The sequence below is a fragment of the Rattus norvegicus genome, chromosome 6, assembly GCF_036323735.1.
Source record: "Rattus norvegicus strain BN/NHsdMcwi chromosome 6, GRCr8, whole genome shotgun sequence".
NCBI classification, from domain to species: Eukaryota; Metazoa; Chordata; class Mammalia; order Rodentia; family Muridae; genus Rattus; species Rattus norvegicus.
Window position 1 is genome coordinate 107,771,368 of NC_086024.1, and position 17,385 is coordinate 107,788,752.

The 17,385-nt window shown below is 42.9% G+C and overlaps 1 protein-coding gene across 13 annotated transcripts in view; it reads left to right on the forward strand.

Moving 5' to 3' along the window:
* The window catches only part of Sipa1l1 (signal-induced proliferation-associated 1 like 1), a 279,045-nt gene that overhangs the window by 200,799 nt on the left and 60,861 nt on the right, over positions 1-17,385 (forward strand). For all 13 annotated transcript variants that reach the window (XM_039111779.2, NM_001389245.1, XM_063261545.1 and 10 more), the window contains 2 exons: positions 7,785-7,888; positions 10,851-11,008. In XM_039111779.2, the coding sequence (XP_038967707.1) occupies positions 7,785-7,888; positions 10,851-11,008 (262 nt within the window). The remainder of the gene's footprint in view (positions 1-7,784; positions 7,889-10,850; positions 11,009-17,385) is intronic.

Consider the following 17,385-nt stretch of genomic DNA (forward strand, 5'->3'; position numbering starts at 1 on the left):
TGCTGGTCCTCTCCCTCCCCAAGTACTGTCCCTTCTGCTCCTTTGTTACCGGAATCTACAAAAATAGGCATATTGGTTTGGTTCAGTATGTTGATTAAAGGTCCAGCAATGAGTCCATCTGTTTAACTGTAGTGCAGAATCTGAAAGGTTTCTACCCCATCCCCCAAAGCTCTTCGGGAGGGTGGTTAAGCTCTCGGATGTTGGTTTGGGAGGCAGTGTGTCCACTTCTGGTGCTCCTCTGTGTGGAGATAATTTCAATCTTATCTGAAAATCTATCTTTAGACAGCTGTGACCTGTTTTCTTTGAGAGGGTCTTTGGATTAGCACGTATGTGTTGCAGGCTGTAGTAGTCTCTCTGATTTCTGTACAGGAAATTAAATAAGGCATTGAGTCATGAAAACAGAAAAGCATTCATAAACTCCACTGCAGGGAGGAATTTCCTGTTGCCATAGTTTTGCTGTTGGCAGCTTAGAAACACTGTGCAAGAGCGACTGTGAAAGCCACAAATAGCCCAGCCACTTAAATACTATGCTAATGCCGGACCCTGCTTGCAGCTGTGTATGATTCTAAGTTGTTAGGTGCCTTTTAGCTCTTTGTGTCCAATGCTCTGATGTCCACCTCACAGGATCTGTGCCTGTCACAAGTTGTGGGGTTCTACAGATCATCACCACAGAGAACCACTGAAATAAGAGCCCTACTTCTGTAACTGAGTGGTTAGCTGCAGCCCGGGAGATTGTGTGCTGTTTATTGATCCACCTGTTCTGAGCCAACCTGTTGATGATGTGGTAAAGTCATCCCTAAGGTGACAGAAGTGCACCATGGTGGTGTCTAATAAAGCAGTCAAATCACCAAGACAAACACTGCGTGTATTTGGCCCAAATCCTGTTAAATTGACAGCTAGAGAAAGGCAGACCTGGTCAGGCAAACTAGGACTGCGCAGTTGAGAGCTGCATAAAATATTCTGCAAAAGTGTCCCTTCTCACTGAGGAGGGTCCAGAAAGAGTGACTAATCTGCTTTTACAGAATAGGCCCTCATCTATTCTTCTTTGGTATGACAAAAACACCCAAGGCTAAGTAGTTTGTAAAGAACAGGTTGGCTCAGTTCTGGAGGTGTGACCAGTGGCGATGGTGCTGGCCTCTATGGAAGCCTCACAGTGTCAAGGGCACAGGGGGAGGGGAACACATTATAGGACACAGAACCTATGGGCAGGGCTGGACTCAGGAGGTAGAGACAGGAAGATCAGAAATTCAGTGTTGTCCTTGGCTAAACAGTAAGTTTGTGATCAAACTGGTTTTGTAGGATCCTGTCCCAAAAATACATAAAGACTTGTTTCTCAATAGAGCTTATGCAAATCTATGGACTTGCAGGTTTTACCAAATTAAAATATTTTGTGTGGTTTTACGAGTGTTTAGCCTCTCAGGTCTCTAGTTGCACACAGGTCATATATGTCACTAGTGTTCCAAAGGCCAGGGAGGCTCTGGTTTTGTTTACTCAGCTTTTCTACACCTTTATGTTTCCAAGTGTGATAATTTCTATTAGTACCTCCTCAGCATCCTTTCTCTTTGCATTCCGCATAGTGTCTTAATTCACAGTAATTTGATCCAGTGACATTTCCAATAAAATATGGTGTTATTGACCTGAAGTTGTACCTGGTAATTTTTTAAATCCTCTATTCTCTGAGCCTCATTGGGTTCATCTTGTCCTGTAATTTTTTGAATGCTTTTTAGGACTTCTGTTTGTGTCTTCTGGATGTCTTCCTGATACTGGATTTTCCTAGGTTGAGTTTCCTTCACGGCCCCACCTAGCTGCTTACTTAGGAGGTGCTGCATTTGTGAATGGCATCACAGCGTGGATGTCAGTGCATACCCCAAACGCACTACTTGGTTTTCCTGAGGCTTTGATAACCTTGGCTATAGCTGCTTATCGTAGTAGCCTGTAGTATTCCTGAGGCATGAAGAATCATGACCTGACTAACATCCTGTTGAATTTGATGTCTTCATCATGGGTGAATTCACATGTCTTCCCACTCTGAACTCTGAACAATTTGACTGCTCCTGCTCTAGTTATTTTCTTTGTTTGGCTTTTAAAAAGGAACCCTGTGCATATGCAGATTATTTTTCCACCCAGTACTTAAGGGTGCCTTGTTCAGATGTTAAACTTTCTGACTCCGAGCTTTGCCTCTCTTGTATACTAAGCTCAGTACCAATATTCTACAAGTCTTAGTTGCCTCAGACTTCCTGAACTCCATTATATAGTGGTTTCCTTCTTCAGACTGGGCTTAGCCTATCCTGTTCCACTGTCCCAAAAGACAACCTGGGTAGTGAACTGGGACATTATAGGGCTCAATTTACTTCCTTGTTGCCACCTCTCACTTCCCCCATCCTCCATCCCAACAGAGACCACAGACTCTCTAATGTGGTCCTTTGTTGGATATTTGAAATCTAATGTGGTCCTTTGTTGGATATTTGAAATCAGTTGGTTCAGATAGCTTGTCAAATTTTCTAATTTATATTGAGAATTATGGCTGGGATAAAGGTTCCATATTCTTCCTTCCTTCCTTCCTTCCTTCCTTCCTTCCTTCCTTCCTTCCTTCCTTCCTTTCTTTCTTCATTCTATGCATACATGCATAATCTTAGTTAAACCCCACAAATTGCTAGCTAAATTGGCTTTGGATACATACACATGCCCATGGCTAGATAGCTAGTAAGCACTGTGGAACTGTGACAGATCTGCTGGTGTGGCTGGTTATTAGTGTTCAGAGAGGTCATGAGCATGAATCCACAGCTTGACCTCCAGTCTCTGTCCCTTCCCTTTCTGGTGCACTTGACCTTTTCACACCCAAATTGTCTGGTGAGACAGTTCTGCTCATCATCCTGATTATTTCTTCTGCTGTGAACCAAGAGAGTCAGGAAAGCAAAGCCTGGTGAAACAATGGAGCCGTTTCTTCTCTTTTATACTCATCTATACAAAGTCCGTTTTCTCATCTCAGCGTTTAAGATTTGGAGCAAACAAATAAGCTTGAGATAAATATGTTGTCGGCTGGAACAGATCTCTGAAGAAACATTTAGCAGTGCGTTTTTGGGCTTCCCATTTGTTCCCAGATTTGGTTGGCAAACACACTGAAGAGAAAAATAAACTTCCCTCTAAGACATTGATTTGAAAGCTGGAGACCACCCTCATTTTAAACTGTACTTATGGATGATTATTTGAGAAGTTACTGCCTGAATGAAGCTTGGTTGTCAAGTCAACACACAGGGGACTCCGAGCCCCTTTGTTAAGCATTCCTCAGCACCCTGCTCTCACTAATTCACTGCAGTGCCATGTGCCTCCCCAGGATTTCAACTGCAGCCAAAGGGCAGCTGGGGTCTGTGATGTAGACTAGAAACTAGTTAGGTTTTAGAAAGACATAGAACCTTGGGCCTGGAGAATTGCTCAGTGTTGAGAGGACACGCTACATGCTGTTCTTCCTGAGCATCCAGGTCCAGTTCCCAGGACCCAGGAGGCTCTCACAGTCTTCTGGAACTCTACTTTGAGGACATCCAGTGCCTTCTTGGATTTTTATGGACACAAGGTACATACATGGTGTACTCATATGTATTCAGGAAAAAGTCCTAATAAAAATAATAAGTCTTCAGGAAAAGAAAAGCAATCCTTATTTAGGCATAGCCTTGATGCAAGAGAGGAGCAAGGCACACACAGGGCCACTCAGAACTCTAGACACTGACTGTAAACTACACAGATGAAGAAAAGAGTACTTTCTAAGGACAATGCACGTTTTAATCTTAATTGGACAAAATGTTAAATTTAATATTAGTGTGCATGTATATGCGTGTGTCTGGTGTGTGTGTGTGTGTGTCTGTCTGTCTGTCTGGTGAGTATATATGACAATGGACACACATACACATATGATAGTACCTATGTGGAGGTCAGAGAAGGACTTTGGGGAATCACTTCTTTCCTTTCAAGGCAAGATTATTCTTGTTGGTTCTGCTATGTATGTGTGCTCCAGGTGCGTCTCCTGTCTCTCGCTCTCCCATCTTGCCTGGGATAACTAGGATAACAGATGCATGCCTCTGCATCTGGCTTTTTTATGTGGGTTCCAAGGACTGAACTTTGGTTGTCAGATATATATATATATCATTTTAAGCTGCTGAATTATCTTGTTGGACCTAAAATTTAAATTCCAACCAAGACATTTACTGAGGATCCTATAAGCTAGCACTTTCCCAAACTTTATTTCACCGTCGTATACCAAACAATAGAGAGGTGACCTCTTTACTGATGGCTGAATTACACTTCTGGGTCCAAAACTTGCCCTGTCTCAGAAGAGCATGCCTGGTTCCCAGTGTGTGTCCATAACTGACTGCAGCGTCCCCAGATCCTAAGGGAGGATTACATGCATGTGAAGTCTGTCTCTAGCATAGAGATCTTAAACAGCTATTACTGTGCTATTTCAAACTAGGTACGAATTACAGCCAGGTTCAACTCATCCAAATCCTTCCCAGACAGTTCCACCAGCTGGAACAAACATTGAACTCTCTGAGTTCATTAGAGCCATTCTCTTTCAAACCACCATGATGGTATCTGTTTATTTATGTACTGGAGTACTCAGGGTCGTCCTAGCTTCCGACTCGCACAGGAGTGGGATTGGCTGCACCTTGGAGCTGCTTCGCGGACTTGGAGCACCTTCACGTAGAAATGCTGCCGCTGACCTGCCGTCTTGCCCACAGCTTCCCAAAGTGTGGCAGTGTCTTACTGCTTTACTGTGGTCTTGTACAATGGACATTCTTGTCTTCCCTTGGCTGTTCCCTATCTTAGTATCATCTGCTTTGAGTACTGAAAGTTTTATTTGAGATTTTCAGACAAGATCTCACCATGTAGCCCAAATTGTCCTCTAACTCAGATCCTCCTTTCTCGGTTGACCAAGTTCTGGCATTACAGATGTGTGCCCCACCATGCCTGCTAAAGGATTTCTTTTTTATGGCATAATTGTCTAGTATGACAGTATTCATCATTATGTGCAACTCACTGATGCTGTGAGTTGGAGGTGATCATATGACTGTCGAGATGACCTGGGTTTACTACTAGTCAGGTGGTGGTGGTGGCGAACACCTCTAATCCCAGCACTTGGGAAGCAGAGGCAGGCAGATCTTTTGAGTCTGAGGCCAGCCAGGATGCAGAGTGAGTTCCAGAATAGACAGGGCTAAACAGAGAAACCCTGTCTTTTTAACCATAAGAAAAAAAGGATCTGTAACTACGCTACAGATCAGCAATAGCTTTTCTGAGATCGTTCACTATGTATTTTTTGCAACAAGATTTAAACATCAACTTAGTTTACATTTCACAGATTGTCATCCTCTTAAGACTTTAATGGTTTCACAGTCACTAGAAGCAAAGCAAGAACACAGAGTACTGCAGTCATAGAAGATAAAGAACATTCTTTTCTCTTCTCTCGTGTATATAGTAATTTCAGGATTGGGAAACTGCGCTTTTCTCGGAAAGGAAGTTCTTACTGTTTTGGCTCTAGTCTCATCTCTAACCTTATGAACCATTTTCAAACTGTTAAAAATATTAGCAAAACTGTGGGATTTCTAAAGATCCTGAGAAAAAGGCTGACCAGGCAGCATCCAACACATAAAGTAAGGTGTAGAGAACAAAAGGGCTAAAAGTAGAAAAGAAGATTGCTGTCCAGAGAACGTCTCTTTCTGGAAGTCCTGTTCTTAAGACAAATGCAGTTAATAAATGCTGGTGGCATTATTTTTCTAGCGCTCAGTTTTACTTAAAATCAGTTTGAAACACATCAAAGCTTCCACATTCACCTCAAAGTCTTGCAGGATATTTATAGCAGGTTAATATGCAGATATTTATAGCAGGTTCCTAACTTTAGATAAGTTCTTCATGCTTAAAACCACCCTTAAACAGTTGAGAAAGACACTTTATTATAGTAATGGTCTTTTCTGGTGGTGGTCATTAATATTTATGAGGCTTTTTTCTTGAGTACTTAGATGTTGCTGTGTATTTCACAATTATGAAAAGTCATTTTCGCTTTATTCTATATTTAGTTTATTTCTTTGCATTTTTCATGGGCTTCAAAATGAAGATCCTCCCGTAAACTCCAGCCTGAAGCTCAGGAATCAAGATCATGTTCCTAAATCTGCGAGTTCCAGCCTCTGTGCTTGGAGCAGTACCTCAGAGCGGTGGGGTCTCCTGCATCACTTCCCTAAGGAGCTATTGAAACCAGACTGCTTTTGAGTCCTCCTGCCCACTGTGCATCAGTGCTGGCTGTGGCCTGCCGATTTTGCCTTTTAAAGAGGCTTCCCCACTAATGCTTGCATGCTGACTTTGAAAACTCCTGCCTGCCTTTTATGCACCCTAGTGACTTTGTCTTGCTTTGTCATTCACTAAAACACAGTAGGCACCATTCACTAACATGCAGTCAAGCATGGTCCTCAAAAAAGTGTGGTTGGTGGTTCTAGTCTACCCCAAAAGAATGCTCTTAGGTTTTCTGGGTAATCTAGAGATCCAGACCTCTGAGTCTCAACAGTCCCTTTCTGCTGACTGGTTCTTTGTTGTGTTGTTTTGTTTTGTTCTGACTGTAGGTGTCTGTGGGGACATTGATTGGAGAAATCACTTTTATTTAGGTAGTGGAGGTTGTTTTCCTTTAGGGGAATGAGAATACAGCATGATCTCGCAAGCCTTTAACACTTGAGGGTACTCCTTCGACTTTGGTCCCCAGTGCTAACCTCTTAACACTCTTAATTGAATTGGAAATACTAAGAAATTGGTTTTCGATGTCCGTGAAGGTGAGTGGGAAATTATTTTTTTGTTGTTTTTACCAGACCTAGATTGGCTTTAACATTTCTTTCAGTTATAGACAGCGGTGTGAGTTTATCGCTGATGGAAAGCAGACCTTTGACGCCGTAGCTGCTGACAGTGTTCTTGCTTATGTTCCTGACCACTCTGCCCAGCCCCTAGGCCGCTTGCTTGGGGCCATCAGAAATCTTACGGCATTTATTTATCACTTTATATAGTTTTATGTATATTTTGATTTTTTTTTCCCTTAAAAACAAGACCTTGGCAATATATAGTCCTGTCTAACTTGGAACTCTGAATGTAGCCCAGGGTTGCTGTGAACTTGTGATGTTCCTGCCTCAGCCTCTTGAGTACAAGGATTGTAGGGGTGACCACCCTGCCTAGCAATAGCATATTTTAAATTGTTTGATAATTAGGTTTCTATTTTTATTTTTGTATGCATATGTTTATATGTGTATTCATGTATATATGTATACACACATACATGTCGGGTACATACATGTGTGTATGAATGCAGGCATATCTGCACATCAGTGTGGTGAGTGTGAAGACCAAAGGTTGATATTAGATATTTTCCTTGATCATTACTCAGCTTGTTCTGACAGTCCCCTGTCTCTGTTTCCTCACTGTGCTAGAATTACAGCAGGCACCACTGGAGAGCCTCTCACTGTGGGGCAAACACTTTATCCAATCCATGTCTCACTCCCCACCCCTCTGTTTGTTTGAGAATAATTTACTTTATTTGTTCACAAATTTTCTAAGAAAACATCCATTCTGAGAAAATATTCATCTATAGACTTCTTAGGACTGCAAGAGAGATTGGGTATTTAAAAATCTGTCAAAACACCTATGAGAGCCTTACCTACGCTCCTGACTTTCTCAGTTGGCTTTTCAGGCATTCTTGTAGATGAGTCCTTTACCAGCCCTTGCAGTTTTCTCATGCCTTGTGTATTGTTTTTCCTGAACTGTAGCTGACTCCACTGGAACCCACTCTCTGTACACAACCTACAAAGACTATGAGATAATGTTCCACGTCTCCACCATGCTGCCCTACACACCTAACAACAAGCAACAGGTAAGAGAAGAGCCACTGTGCCCACGCCCTACCCACGCGTTCCCCAGAAGCCTGAGTGGCACAAGCTCAGTATTGTACCTGTCACAGCAGCACGACATTTTGTGCTTTGTAGAAGCAAGGGATAGTGAGGGAGCTGAAAACAAATAAAGAAACTCAAATTCTGGGCTGGGAAGATGGCTCGGGGGTTAAGAGCACTGACTGCTCTTCCAGAGGTCCTGAGTTCAATTCCCAGCAACCACATGGTGGCTCACAACCATCTGTAATGGGATCTGACGCCCTCTTCTGGTGTGTGTGTGAACACAGTGACAGTGTACTCATATAAATAAAATAAATAAATCTTAAAAAAAAAAAAAGAAACTCAAATTCTGGGTCAACAGCCAGCTGGACAGCTTTCTGAATTAGTCATTTGCTTTCCACACCGGGATCGAGGTTTTCATGCAATCTGAAGAGAACAAGTTGAAGTCATTGTGATTGGATGACTCTGCAGGGTTTAAAGGGCCTACACACGTGGGTGAAGATTCTTCCCAAGAGGCCAGTTATTAAAGCAAGAAGCACTGATGCTTCATCTAGAGTCCAAGGGAAATTGAACACAGCAGCAAGAATGTCAGGGAGAATGGCAGTAGGGTCCAGAGCCGTGTTCTTTCTTCATTAGGAAATGGCAAGGCATAGAACTGATAAAGTCAAGTGCAACTACCCCGAGGCCTGCAGAGATTAGGGGCACTCCAAGTCACCAAACGTAGGAATCAGGATGTGCAGACTGTCACTGAGGAAGACAGAAGCTGACAGGACTGTTTGGACAGTATGAGCAGTTACAATTAGAGAAACTAGTTCAAATTAAATGTCAGATTGAACCTGACATACATTATCTCCTTCCATATCCATTACAGACTTGCCCAGTTTCAGGTCTGACTTCTAGCGGATGTGCGTGTTTCATTGTCTGTTGTACAAACGGGGCTGGCTGCAGAATGAATCAGGGCTCCTTCAGTGGTCTCAGTCACTCAGCTAACCTCACATCTTGCTACCTTGGGTTTACTCTCAAGCCTAAGTAACAGAACTTTGCTTTTCTAGGTTAGTTACCAAAGTGATCAACAATAGGAAAGAAAATGCCGAGTAGCCATAGATCTGCAGTACGTCCACCCGAAGACGATGAGCTCTCTGCTCCAGACTCTGTGTGTGGGTTATAGACCTCTGAGTAGAAATCACTATTCTAAGAGAGATAAGGCAGACACATTCTGACCAGTCAGTAGAACATCAATGAACAATCATTGAGGAGGAAAAGATCTGTTGCTTTGCAGAAAAACGTGAGATTGTCAGGCAGGGCACTGTAATTTATGCCAGGATGTAGTTGTTGAAGTGCTGGGCAGAGTAAGTTACTGTTTCAGTGTGCAACTGTAGATAGTTTAATTTGGGGAATCAGAGCAAAAACATTACAGTTCTAAATTAAAATGTTAAAATCTCTACTGCTATATACTAAGAATTTTTATTCTCTAGATAATTTGTTTTCTTCTGTGTAGATAACTTTATACATAGAATATATTTAAAGAGTATATCTTTTAAGATACTTTACATGTATTTCAAATAAATGCAATTTTGTTTACATTTAGCAAAAGACAAATGGATTTGAGTCCTTATCAAAACATGAATTCCACATATCAAGACATATTCAAGAGTGGTTTTGCAGAATAAAGATAATAACCTGTGTAGAGTAAAGAGACGGTGTTTATCCGTGATCTCACTGTACTAATGAATGTTCTGGCTACATTCTAGATAGCAAGCAATTCACACCAGTTCATCTCCATCCTGTCTGACACTTAGAAATGAAGTAAACTTCCTCACTGGATGATAACTTGGAATGCTTTCAAATTCCTAAGGTTAAAAGTATGTTTTTCCAGTGCTGCAGAGTTAGCTTGACACCTTGTTACCCTTCTGGAGGACCCAGGCTTGGTTCCCAACATCCATTTGGTGCCTTACAGTGATCTGTCACCTCAGTTTCAGAGGATCTAATGCCCTTGACTGGCCTCTTCAGCTATCAGGCATACACACAGTGCACACATATACAAGCATGTAGAGCATTCTACCATAAAAATAAAACAACAGGCTTTTCTAAAAGTATGTTCCCCAGACATTTTTCTCTAAACTTCCAACTCTAATCTAAAAGGCTGCTGTCTTCCAGCTAGAGGATACGGGGTTGTTGGTTTTATGTAATTTACACGCTTTAATATCCCTCAAGAATTTAAATAAGAGCTGACTTATGTGAGTGTAGGTTCGTGTGCAGCATCGTTGTTGCAGTTTTTAGTTGTTTTGTTTCCAAGAGCTTTCACAAAACAGATGTCACTCCAGCTTTTTCTATTGGCTAATCACACTGTCTGAGTGACCGCCTCAGAAGGAACTGTCTGGCTTGATGTACCTGAGTTTGACAACCGTGACCTAGTGTAAGAGCAGGAATCAGAGGGCAGTCTAACAGCTCTCTGTAATTAAGGAGGGTGTGCAAACCTAAAACCTAACCTGCCTTCACATTGTTATTACTCGAGGAATTGTGTGGATTTCTGTGTTCCCAGTTTGCAGCACAAACCGTCGACCAGGGATCTCCTTCTCCTCAAGTAAAGGAAACTGACGTAATCACATTGTAATTACTTCAGCCATTCCCCATCTCTAAAGCTCTGGCGAGTTTCTGCAATGGCAAGTTTCTTGCCTGAAAACAGAACATAACTGTTGCTATAGAAACTGAGGTTCTGGGCATGTCTCTTTAGTTAGCTTTTTTGGCTATATTCTTTATGCAAATTTTAGAATATTCATTTCCACATTTCTCCTTGGAGAAGATTCTAAGACAGGATAAAATATTGACAGGAACTGTGTTCCCAGCGCCGGCACTCATTGTGGACTAGATACCTTCAATATAGGGAATGGTGGAGGGTCTCTTAAGTGTCCACACTCATGGTGGTGCTTGCTTGTTTTCTTGTAGCTCCTGAGGAAGCGGCACATTGGGAATGACATTGTGACAATAGTTTTCCAGGAGCCTGGAGCACAACCATTTAGCCCGAAAAACATCCGATCTCACTTTCAGCATGTTTTTGTCATTGTCCGGGCTCACAACCCCTGCACTGAGAGTGTCTGTTACAGGTAGGCATCTGGCTGCACTGACTGAGTGGGTGGGGCTGATGGCTATGCACACCCCACCCCCACCCCATTCCCACCCCCAGCTCTGCGTTCTAGAGTATGGTGGGAAGTCTGTTACTGTCATTTTTCTCTCTGTATTGTGTACACAGTAGGCTAAATGCGCATGATGATGTCACTGTCGGTGTTGGCACTCCCTCGGCTTGTTGGTTAGACACCTTTCCTTTCTGTTCGCACCCCCTCCTTAGGTGCTGTCCTTCATCCACACCATCTGGTCACCAACTCACTAGTTACTCACGCTGCTAATTACATCTTTCTTTTGGCAAGGCAAGAGCAGAGATGAACGTTCATAATAAATAAGAGTTTATTTTTTTAAAAAACATTGTTGCTATTAAAAAGTCCTTTACTCTAAGGTTTCTAAGCATACTCTTAAAGGCTTTTTCGTGTTTTATTAGACATTTGTTGTCATCGCTTCAAATACCCTGAGTGTTTCCCATGTGCTGACTACTGACTTTGTCTACCTGCTACCATGTAGGTAGACAGTGAACTGGTTTGAGCACTGGGAAGTATGGCTAGTAGACTGCCATAAATGCACTTTTTGTTTAAAATTTACTTATTTATTTTATATATGAGAACACTGTAGCTGTCTTCAGACACACCAGAAGAGGGCATCAGATCTCATTACAGATGGTTGTGAGCCACCATGTGGTTGCTGGGAATTGAACTCAGTGCCCTTAACCCCTGGGCCGTCTCTCCAGCCCCTCCCATACAATGTATTTTAAAGGAACCTTTTTCTTTTTGAGCCTTTGTCTAAATCAGCACTGTCCAATGGATACAGTGCAAGCCGTGTACTATTTTGTTTTTTAATTGCCAGCTTTTTTGAATTTTGAAATTATAATTTAATTACATTTTTCCCTTCCCCTTTCTCCCTCCAAGCACTGCTGTATATCCAGCCCCACTCTCCTTCAAACTCATGACCTCTTTTTCTCTAATTAGCCATATTCTTACAAAAACAAACATATATACATAAGTAGGCAAAAGAAGTTTTGACACTATTTTGATCCAGTGTTTTATTTACTAAATATGTCTGTTATTTCTATATAATAAGCTATATAATTTAAAACACTCTGATTGATATCAATTGTGACCCTTCCCTTCTCTCTTGGTGGCAGCAGTGGTGGTTTTTTCAAGACCCATTCTGACTGTGTAACTCTGGGACTCCCTCTGTAGACCAGGCTGCTCTTGATCTCCCAGAGATCCAGCCTGTCTCTGCCTCCTGTGTGCTGGGATTAGTGGGAGAAAGGGCCTGCGGCAGTGGTCCAGCGCTGGGACCTTTCTCTGGCCTAGGTTGAGTACCTTTGCTAGAGTGCCTCTTAGCTAGTTCCCTAGCTTTGCATTGGTTGCTCTTGGTCTTCATTATGATTGTGACACAAGTGACAATGGAGTTACATACCAGATCATTCCAGGACATTTTGTGAAGGCTTTGTCTGCATCTCGTGTCAGCGTCTAAGTTTTATATTACCTAAATTTTAATTTAATGTTCCTTGTCACACTACCCATATTTCAGATGCTAAGTAGCTACTCTTGACTGTTAGCCATGCCCTGAGCACTGCCCTGGCAGGGTCAAGGCCTTCTGCAGTTTCTTGTTCACAGTGCATACACAGATACACAAAATGCTGAAAATGGTGGGTTTTCTGTCACTCTTTGGAATTCTTGCATAAGCAGCCAATCTTTTTTATTTTAATGTTATATTTTATATGAGTCTTTTGATTACATTTGTGTCTATGTACCAAGTGTGAGGCTGTTGCCAGCAGAGGCCAGATCCCCTGAAACTGGAGTTGCTGTAACAATTTGGAGGATAGGGTCAGTAGAAGGATAAGTTACAAGGATATTTAATCAAGAAAATGGGATTTACTGTAGCATGTGCTGTAAACACAGATGTCTGGGACGAGGCAAGAAGTAGCCAGTTCAGGAGTGCTCACGCAGCACTGGTACGCAGCAGAAAGACAGAGACAGCAGGGTAGGGCTGTGCTGGGAGAGTGACCCTGAAGTACTTCACTCAGTGTCTCCAGTGAAAGTAATCCTACAAGCAAGTCTGGAGGCTGTAGTCTGTCTGCATCTGTTTCTTTTGTCCTGAATCTACTATGTTTGTACCCGAGAGAACAAAGAAAATCTCTTACATGGATCTAGGGAATGAATATGTGCTAAAGTTTACCCCGTGTTTATCAGGATGCTCTCCAGCCTCTATTGTTACTTGTTAGATTAGAATGTTCTTAGTTGCCTGTTCCCAGCTGATAGATCAGATTAGATCAAAACAGAAGGGGCTGCAGTAAAGTAAACATGCACTGAAAACCATTAGTTTGTGGTTATTATTAGACGACATAAAAGCCAGTCACATTAAAGATACAGGTTCAGTAAACATAGTAGCCTGGGTCGTCTATGTGAGGGCACCCATGAGTCACCATTTCTAGTCATGAATCAGTGGATCTAGCAGTGACCATCAGAGATCACAAACACCACAAAAAGAGACAAATGTATGCCTCATGATAGCAGAGAGCCACCCTACCCTTGTCTCCTTTCCCAGATTAAATGTGATTGTGATCAAGTCAGGGCACTGTAATGTAGATGGCCAGGGAGCAAGTTATACTACACAGAAGGTACTCTGTGAGCATCCACAGTCCAGAGTCTCCAGAAGATGCTTTGCAAGAGAGAAAGCCGTAAGAGGAGTGGACAGGACCCTATAGAATGAAAAGATAGTAAAGATGAGTTGATTTCAGGATAGCATTCATAAGGCCTTGGGTTCAGTCCCTAATGTCTCCCACATAGTTAATTAATTTCAATGGGTGGATCATATTGAAACCATAATTTGTCCATACATACAAGCATACATGTACAAAATAAACAACCTTTAGACATCGGAGAAAATTGGAATTTGGACCATAAATGTGGTGAGATTAAGGAATTATTAACCTTAAAACTAATAATAAATAATTATAAAAATGACCTATGGTTTCCATAGGTTTGCATTTTTGAGAGTGTGTGTGATACAGTGCAGAGGGCACTTGGAGTTAGACCACCTTGTAAAATTGCCAGGATCCCAAATTTTCTCTTTTATGCAGTCAGTGGCTGCCTGTAGGATCTGCTGAAATCCAGCTAGTAGCCAAGGGAGTATAGTGCACATCCACAGGCCTGCCTGGACTCTTAGAAAGAAGGCATCTTTGAGGTTCATCTACAAAGAAGTCAAAGGAGGCAAGAGATGCACCAAGCCGCAGTTAGCCCCAAAGACTGGCCTTCCTGTCATTCTTTGTGCTTGAAAGTCAGCAGCCCAACCTGCTGCCTGGGCTCTTCAGGCCTGCCCTCTTCTCTGCTCTCTTCTCTTGGCCCCTCTGACCCCTCTCCCCACCTGACCTTCCCAACACACACACATGCTCACCCTAGCTCTGCTTGTGCTGTTGCACAAATTCCCATGTGCATGTGCGCGCGCGCGCACACACACACACACACACACACACACACACACACGGACACACACGGACACGGACACACACGGACACTCACGGACACGGACACGGACACAGACACTGACTCACAGACGCTGACCCACAGACACAGCTGGAGCTCCTTGAGCATCACATGGGACATGAACAGTGCTGGAATTGCACAGCTCCTGAACAGACGAGCTGCACCTGAGTGTGTTCATGTGTTCATGGGCCCAGGTCTGCTGCTTGCAAAGTTCCTCCAGCAACAGCTTCAAGAAGGGACCACTTCTACCTCTAGGGTGTGTTCAGTGTTTTCTTCTTCCTTTTCTTCCTTCTTTTCTAGACAGGGTCTCTCCATGTAACCCTGGCTAACTTGGAACTTGCTCTGTAGACCAAGCTAGCCTCAAACTCAGACATCCATCTGCCTGCCTCTGCCTCCTGAGTGCTGGGATGCTGGGACTAAAGTTGTGCAGCCCCCCTGCCCTGCTGTGTCACCTCTTATTTCTGTCGTCTCTGCAGTCCTGGGGATTGTGCAAGTGCCCCCCTGTGCGGCATTGATAGGCCACTTTTCACTTTTATTCTGAGGTAAGATCTCACTACATTAAACTGGCTGGCTTGAACCTACTCTGTAACCCTGGCAGGCTTTGAACTCAGAATCCTCCTGCCTCTGCTTCCTGGGTGGCCAAGCTTACACCACTGAACCTCCCTCCCGCCAGACCTGGCTTTATTTTTCTTACCAACTTGAAGTTGAAATCAATTGATACTTGCTGTTTACATGCTTCAAAAATTCAAGTAACTTCTTTTAGCTTTTTTTCCTTTAGGTTGTGAAGGGGTTTTTGCTTGTTTGTTTTTGAATTTTATATTTATTTATGTCTTTGATGTTTACATGGCCTGGCATACAGGTAAAAAAAAAAAATCAGAGGATAACTCCCATCCCATGTGGGCCCTGGGGATCAAACTCATCATCCAGCTTGGCAGCCTGGTGGCAAGTACCTTTACCCACTGATCAGTCTCACTACCCCCCTCCCCCATGAGCCTCCACTCCTGTAAGGAAGAGTCATGTAGCGTAGGCTGGCCCTGAACTTGCTATGTAGCCAAAGGTGACTTTGGCTGGGATCTCAGGTCTACCCATCACCCATGTGTGACTCTAAAGTTCTAATTTCTTATTCTGCTCTGTTTGCATTAATACTTTTATTCAACTGTCCTTAAAGCATCCTTGTTTGCCAATATGTATCAAGATACGTTACTTCATTCAAAGTCATTGATGCTAGTGAATGTTACATGGTCCAGACCAAGCAGACACAGCCTGGTGTTGGTCTCTTAGACCAGGAGATTTGTGTGGGTGATCCCATTATCAGGTACCAAAGGGAGAGAAGGGGAAGGGTGTGGTCCTTTTCTGGAGGTGGGGGTGGAGTAGGCGGGGCCTCTATTGTCGATGCTCAGAGTTCGCCTTCGGCCCTGGCATTCCCCAGGAACCATGCAGATCATCATGCTTTTCTGGAAAGTGATGGATTTGTACCCACTGTTTACCTGGACATAAACATGGGGCACACCCCTGTTGTTTTCACGGACTTTGGAGAATATATCTTTAGATTAAAATGGACACATACATATTTTCCTTTGGGGAATGTAAAATTGAAGGCAACTCTGAGGGGAAACTCACAATTTTAGTTTGAGGGCAGTGACCCCTCTAAAGTCCCTTTGGTTTTTTTTGGTTTTTTTGTTTGTTTTTGGGGTTTTTTTTGTTTTGTTTTGTTTTTTGTTTTTTGTTTTTTTCTTTTCGGAGCTGAGGACCGAACCCAGGGCCTTGCGCTTCCTAGGTAAGCGCTCTACCACTGAGCTAAATCCCCAGCCCCAACATTTCTTTTGAATTGAGATAAGATATTCTAATTAGCTTAAATCAGGCCTTACCTTCGAGAGTTTACCATCTGTGTCATCTAAGTCGTTGATCCTCTTAACCTTGTAGAACCGTGAAAGTTAATGTGGCTAAAACAAACTGCATGAGAGGCGTCTTCTGAGCCCTCCTCTTCCTCACAGTCTTCCTGAGGATTCTGTTTCTAATACTGCAGACTTGATTACTGTCTGTATCACTTACCTCCCCATCTGTGGTGAATCACAGATAATTGCATGGTGAAGACTCAGTTCTCGCCCTCACAGTTCGTTCTAGAAGCTTCTAATTATTGGTAGGTTGCCAGTGTGTGTTTGTCTCAAGTTCTGTCGTTTAATAAATAGATCTGTATATTCTTGGAGGCTCGGGGGCAAGTAGACGTGCTCAGGACCACAGCCCTGCTGAGCGTGCGCCTCTCTTTAGTTACAGTAGAAACAGCTGCTTCCTGAGGAAGAATAATGGTCCAAGTGAAATTAGCAAAAAATTGCCAACTTTAAAATGAAAGATATTAAACATTTCTGGATCCTCACAGGATCCCTGGGGAAGATCTACCAAATCTGGATTTCAGTGTTCTCTGCTCAGCTTCGGAAGAGGGGAAAAGCTAACATGATCAAATTAAAATTACACAGCTATCAGCATTCAAGCCAGACAGCTCACATTGACAAGAAAAACTGCCTTTGTAATAGTGTGTAATTAGACCCTAATGCGTGCACAGGGAAGTCTGGGCCTTCCCTTGTGCAGTCAGAGCCTGGGTGTTGGCTGACACCTCCCTTTGTCACGAAGTGTGGAAAGCACACATCATGTATAGCTTTGCCATTTGACCTGAGTGCAGTTTTTAAGGATAAAACCTTCACTGTAGATCTATCTATCCCAGCTCTATAAGATGCAGACTTTTTTTTCCAAAAGTTTCCAAATATGTTAAAATGAGACCCCCCCAACCCCTTTTAGGGAAGGGTAAGACAAGGTCTTATATTCTATGCTGTTAGGAAACTCACTCTGTATCCCAGGATAGCCTA